General features: G+C 36.7%; 1 protein-coding gene across 2 annotated transcripts; it reads right to left on the reverse strand.

The window, feature by feature from the left end:
• Nucleotides 1-429: 429 nt before the first annotated feature.
• On the reverse strand, nt 430-6734 carry LOC127800555 (membrane magnesium transporter). 2 transcript variants are annotated; one of them, XM_052335235.1, is made up of 5 exons: nt 6481-6734; nt 5313-5405; nt 5174-5226; nt 4979-5079; nt 430-942 (listed from the first exon to the last, which is right to left on the reverse strand). In XM_052335235.1, the coding sequence occupies exons 2-5, from the start codon at nt 5383-5385 to the stop codon at nt 852-854; spliced, it is 318 nt and encodes a 105-aa protein (XP_052191195.1). In that variant the 5' UTR covers nt 5386-5405; nt 6481-6734; the 3' UTR covers nt 430-851. The 2 variants fall into 2 exon arrangements, with proteins under 2 accessions (XP_052191195.1, XP_052191194.1); XM_052335234.1 differs by having other exon boundaries at nt 5313-5466; nt 6481-6733.
• Nucleotides 6735-6936: the final 202 nt, after the last annotated feature.

Consider the following 6936-nt stretch of genomic DNA (forward strand, 5'->3'; position numbering starts at 1 on the left):
TCCCTATCAAACCGACCAATCGAAAGGGATGTTACAAATGGGGGAGATGTATGTTGGTGGAAAGAAAACTGGCCAACTTTTAACAGTCTTGTCCACATAGCTAGATCCTAAAGGAGAATGAATGCCTCAAAAGTATATAGGCTTGTACAAAATGTCTATAGTGGTGCTGCCTCAAATTGTTTTGATGGTCGTGGCCTAGGGTTCAGTCATGGAAGTTTTGGGTGGCCGCATGTTAGAAGGAAAAGGACCGTTGATTAATGGTACTGTAGGGGGCAATGTAGTTTGGTTGATTTATAACTTGCAGTGGTAAGGAATATGGAGATCAGAAGCAGCAATGGGGAATGAAACCCAGGAGGGTTTTTCCTCCTTTGATTTTCCCAGGGAAATTAACCAGTGTCAACAAGCAAACTTGATGATGCAAGAACAAGGTCACAGCAAAAACCATACTATTCTCTCAAAAAGCTGGAATTGGGGTACATGGGAAGCCAAATTCCGAAGAGTAGAGTGGCTCCAATTTTAAAGAAAAATAACAATTATCCAAAGAACAAGACAGCCTTCCCAACGTCAGATAAGAGTTGTTGCTACCGTGGATCATGATGACAAATTGGAACCAGAACTTCATAAAAGTTGTCATGGCCAGAACAACCACAATGTCTAGACCTATTCCTTGGATCTGATGTCCATTTAAACCCACAAGCACCTCACTGTCCTTGTGGGGAGCACAACTAGTTGTATGTAATTGACACCATTTAAATAAATCCACAAGCCCCTTACCCTTCTTGTGGGCAACACAACTACTTATTAAAATCATCTACGAATTTCCACAATACTATACTAGTTTTCTCTTCTTTTCATTTCAACTTCATCTCAACATCTAAAGGGAACGCTTTTCCACGGTGGTTGAAAATCATGAAATCCAAATTCTCTGGTAAGGAGACAACCCTGCACTCAACGAAACAGGAAAAACTAAAATCAATAATTCAAACATTTCGAGATGAACAGCAAAGCAAACATGGCAGTGTAGAACATTGCTTCACTGAGTTGATGCTAAGCTAAATGAAAAGCAAATAAATAAAGTCAAATCATAGAATAAGGAGCTCAGCTTTCTAGTACTAGCTTATGCAGGTTCATAGAAACACTTGTCTAAAGATACGTAGCTTTTGCATGTGTAGAAAAGCTCTGGTTTGACTTTTGGTTCGTTTCTTGTAACTTGTAAGAAAAGAAATAAAACTAATAATAATAAATGGGGGAAAACTGATAAACTTGAGTGTAGCAACGCAAGTGAAGAGAGAAACAGCAGCTGAAGAAAGAAAATTTGAGCCATTTGCAGTTCAGTGCAATTCCAAGTTCCCAATTGTTTGTAACTGGGGGTTTTCTGCTCAAGTGCTTGCTTAGCATAGAATACCACCGTTTATTATTTCACAATCATACTTGTCAAAACAAAATTTCATTTTTCTATTGTACACAAGAAGTGTGGAGAACCATGTCTTTTTTTTTTTTTCTTTTTGGTTTTGCTAGGCACCATTTGTCTATTCTTTCCTAGACAGTATCACCCTTAAGATGCTAACCTTTTTAGTAAGAAATCCAACTGTTCAGAGCAAGGTTAGATTATCAATCCTGCCAGGCCACCACAATAAAATGGTAACCTTGAGCTTTATCAACTTCAAGTTTTAAAACTCTAGAGGGCTGCAAACACTCTGGTTTTCAGCTAAAAGGGTAGAGAGCATGAAACTTGGCTGGAGATGATGACTTGACACAGAGTTGATTTGTCAACAACTGGAAGCATGAGTACTAGGATGCTTTAAAAAATGAAGCTGTTTCCACCTAATGATAGGATGTGGGGTGTAAGCATTTGGGATTTCATATTTGCCTTTACACAGCCATTTGAAAAGTATTGGAATATATGCCACTTATGGAATGTAAAACAGGTGACAGCTTCAAGAGGAGGCAAAAGACCTATATTCAGATGAAATATAAACACACAGATTGGGCCTATCAATTAACATAAGTTGGAGACAAATCAGAGCTATATCTATTATTTGGAGAATATAAATGTCACTTTATCATTTATCTAAATTCTTGCTAATCCCATGCATGTGTAATAGATCTGTCAAACTCAACTAAAATTTATTAAAAAAGGTACTTGACATGAGATTAGAATTTATATGATTGCTGGCAAAGAAATAGATCAGTAAATACTTATCGGAATAAATAGATAAAATATCTGTACATTCTTATAAGTAAAAACATAATGTGATAAATGGACAAATACAAAGTTAGAACAGGATAAAGTGGCCTCATTCAATTGAGAGAGTTATATTATTTTGATGCAACAATGATAATAATGCCTTACATGTGAATATTTTAGCATTCTAGCAAAATTAGGGCAACAACTAGAATTACTTGTGCAAAAATGCTAACAAGCATAGTTCTGAAAGGCACGAGGCGCAGCGAGGCGCAAAGGGTCCTGGAGCCTGAGGCACGAGGCGCACGAGGCGAGGCGCACCTTTTAGAAAAAAAACTCAAAATCTTGTAAAATCATAAAAAACTATCAAATTATCAATAATAATACATGCATATCATTAATGTTTCATTATTTTCAAATTCTAAACTAACAACATCAAAGTTAATTCATTCATCATGCAATTTCTAAACTAGAAACATCATCAAAGTTCAAACTTAAAGTCTCAAACTCAAACAAGTACCAATCATCGTGCAAAGTTCTAAACAAACATATAAACACTACAAGTCCACAATCAATAAAGAAGTTTTAATCATCATCATCATCATCATACCCTTCACCAAATTAAAAATCATCATCTTACGGTGCCATATTTTGCTCATCCCTGATTCCCTATTATTTTTCTTCTTTTGCATGTACTCTCCAATCTCTTGTTTTATTGATGGAGGACATTTTGGAATAGCTTTAGTATTCTCCACAATCAATAAACACTACAAGTCCACAATCAAGAAAATGCTTTCATTTTGAAAAATGCTATTTTTCTAGGTCTGGAAGATTAGCGCATTTTTTCTAAGTCTGGAAGATTAGGGTATTATAAGGAGACATATAAGAAAATGTTTTCATTTTGAAAAACTATCTCCCGGTATTTTGATAGTTAATATTCATTGTTGTTAAAATGATTTTTAATGAATTTTTCAAGAAATAGTAGGTATGTATTTTGGGAGTGGTAAAATCGCTAAATCTTGAGTTTGTACTAAAATCAAAATTCTATTTTCTTATTGTTATGGATTTTGATTTTTTAGATATTTTTATTGAATCCAAATGGGGGGTACTTTCTTATTTACATTTATGTATTAAAGTAAATGGAAGGTAAAATATAAATAAAAGAAAATATGGACATTTACTTAAACTAAAGAAATGTAAATAAGTAGTGATATATACATGCTGAAACTGAGAAGAGGGGATGCTGGAGAGGAGAGGAAGAAAGGATGCAGGCAGGATGCAGGCGCGAGTTTCATGAGGCGCGCCTCTCGCCTTAGCGCCTCACCTTGCAAGGCAAGCGCCTTGCTGAAACCGCCTCACCTCAGCCTAGGCGAGGCGCCAAACTGGCGCCTTAAGGCGCCTTGTGCCTAGGCGCGCCTTTAATAACTATGCTAACAAGTACTGTGGAGAAAATGATCCAAGTTATGACTAGATGATCTAAGAACTAGTGTATCCCCCTCTTCTCCCTCAATCCAAATAAAATGTGTGTGTGAGAGAGAGAGAGAGAGAGCATTATAGCATCATTAAGGATGCACCTCAAATATTACTTGTCAAAAATATGAACAAAATTTTTTTCACTATTGCAGGAAGTATACAATCAAAATTGTGGGAAAAGCCCAAAAAAGAACACACACAACAGAAAAAAAAACCAGGAACATGCAAGCCGCAAGGCATGAGACCTCATTCAATGACAAGGGGGCAATAATTTATAGTAATATGAAACAAGAAAGCTATTGAAAATTGTCAAGCTCCAACAACAAAACGTGTTAAAGAGGGATAGATTATTCTACAGACCTCACTTTTGTCATAATTGACACAGACTAGCTCTGCTTAAAGCCTCTAATCTGAATCTTGTTTGAGTATTTGGCACCTTGAGCTTTCACCATAAGACCAAGTAACTGTGTACAGGTATGACACAATTGAACAGTAAAAATGAAGAAAGAGAGGTTCTTGTAGCCATTCTAATCCGTTTAAACCTATATGGTGTTAGCTTGATTTTCACTTCAAATGCAATGGTTTAAGAAAGCCACCATCAGATCAAGTAATGGTGCCCCAGGTATGACACAAGAGAACAATAAAAAAGAGGAAAGAGAGGTTCTTGTCATCATTCAAATAAGTTTGAAATATAGTTTTAGCTGAAATTTCACTTAAAATTCAACAGCTACAAAAAACAAAGGGAAATAAGGCATAAGCTAGAAGCTCAACTAAGCCATGATACTTTCCAAAAAATAAATTGATTCTGTTCTCCTTATATGATTCTTAGACTTGAGACCATGAGCTTCAAGTGCTTGATCTACCCATCTTGGACAACTTTTTGATGAACTGGCACTAAACTAAAAACCATCAAATTCAACTAATTGGAGACATCGACAATGGGTCAACTCATTTCTCATGGGTCACCAAATTCAAGTCATGCACCTTCATGGCCTGATATAAGAAAAGGCCATTTATATTGAACACAACAAATAACATCATTGTTTGTTGGATAGTACAACACTTTTGTTGGCTTTCACTAAAAATTCTTGTCAATAAAAAATATGGTCCAAAAAAATGATACTACTAGAAATCTTGTGCTATAGAATATTAATTGCATTTTGTACCATACACCAGCTCTAATATTAAGTGCCTCCAGATACTCTAAACCGTTTTGGATCTCAATTAAAAAAAAAGTAAGAAAGAACAAAAAATGCAGCTTTGACTTAATTTGATTATTGATTGGTTCGCATAATGAAATCAACACGCAACAGCCATTACCTGTTCTCATCAGCGTGGGGGAGAATCGATCGGAATTTTGTTGGAACAATCAGCGCCGCACACATACAGAAAACCAACCCTAAAACCAACTCAACAACCACCTGCAATTCAAGGATGGAACATCATTGTTTATGATATTATATGAGTGTATCTAGGGTATATACATAAGCAGTACACTGAGATTCTGAGAATTACACCCATCGGTGGCCCGGAAAACTCCTCCTCGGTGATCTTGAGCAGAGACCTATCTGCAATCAAAGGAAAGAAGCCAAACTAAGAACACATCAAACCCTAGTTTTGATCGAATTGTTGATTGATGTGAAAAGGGAGTTACACTGGATGGTAGAATAGGCTGCGTGGGACAGGATCATGACTCCTAGGACACCAATGACGAGGCCCGATCCCATTGTGCAATGGCCGACAAAATCTACAAGAATCGGTCGTATTGACAGCGGAGAAAGAGATGATGATAATATCACCCACTAAACCTAACCCAATTTATGATTTTATTTAGTCACCTCTCAGGTAATGGTAGAATTCACAACATCTAGCAACATCGATAGGTTTCTGTCTAGGTTGCACAGAAATGGAAACAAAAAATGGGAAACGAGAAACGGATACGGTACGAAACGAAACGAAAACGAGCAAAAGACATTTTTCAAAAAAAAGTAAGAAACGAAAATGCAGTGAAATGCGTAAATAAAAAAAATATATAGGGGCCTTTCAATAAATATAATTTTTTATCTAAAAAATTGTAAAAAATAGTTATTCAACCTAAAAATAAACATAAATTCCAGTTAAACAAACATAAACATAAGTTCTATCATCCATGAACCATGACTTACTAATTGAAAACAAACAATAAATTAAAAAAAAAAGAAAATCAAACATAATACAATTTATAAAAATTCCTCCATTGCATCATTCTCTTTCTCTATGGTCTCTTGGACATCAACCAAGTCCAATATCATTTAATCAACACATCAACCAAGTTCACAATTCAATTCATTCCCAGACTAAAGCCTAGCAACTTGAATCAGTACAACTAAGAGGAACAGAGAAGATAGAGATATGACAGAGTCGTTAAAAGCATAGCAGTTGGTGGGTTGGGATGGATAACAGAGTCAGCTCTGCTAAATGCTAATCATCTATTGGGTTGAAATGAGAGTGGGCACATCCCTTTTAACTGCCACCAGACAAATTTCACTTTCAAATTAAAGAAAGCAACAATAATTCAGTTTGTAATAATTCTGAATGAGTTCATTCGACCAAACAGGGGCAGCCTCAAAATTAGGGTGACGCGAATCAACAACCCTAGTAAGAAAAGGTTCCCAACTTCCTCTGAAAGATTATAACAACACGATCAAATTATCACAATGAAAGCAAAATCATTAGCTTCCTGACAGGAATCAGACCCTTTCCAGTCACAACGAAGTAATACGAGAATCACCAGAAATAGGACCAAGAAACAGACAAAAGAAGAGAAACAAAAGAAATCATACCCCTTTAAGCTGAATCAACGGCGGCACCGAGCAATCGGAGTTTGTGTTTGTGAATCGACGGCTACAAGGGGTAGCGACGATTTGTGTTGCACGGAAACGGCGGCACCGAGCACGGAAATGTCGATTCGTGTTTGTGAATCGACGGCGGCGCCGAGCACCGAGCAACCGGGCGGCAAGGGGGCAACGATGATAAGGGGGCGGCAGCTGTAAGCTGTGGCGAATGTAAACCTGAGAGAAGGGCTCCTAGAGGGCAGCCCTCGAGTCGGATCTAATATTATGCTGGTTAGAGACGGAAACACTTCCGTCTCTAACCTCTTCGTGGACTCCGCCGCCTTTCTCCAACCTGACGAAACGATTATAAAAAAATGTCACTTCGTAATTTTTTTTAATTTTTAATTTTTTTCCTAAATAATCGATCTTTTTTAGGTAAGATTTTTAATTGTAATTTAATCGTTT

The sequence above is a fragment of the Diospyros lotus genome, chromosome 4, assembly GCF_014633365.1.
Source record: "Diospyros lotus cultivar Yz01 chromosome 4, ASM1463336v1, whole genome shotgun sequence".
Taxonomy (NCBI): domain Eukaryota; kingdom Viridiplantae; phylum Streptophyta; class Magnoliopsida; order Ericales; family Ebenaceae; genus Diospyros; species Diospyros lotus.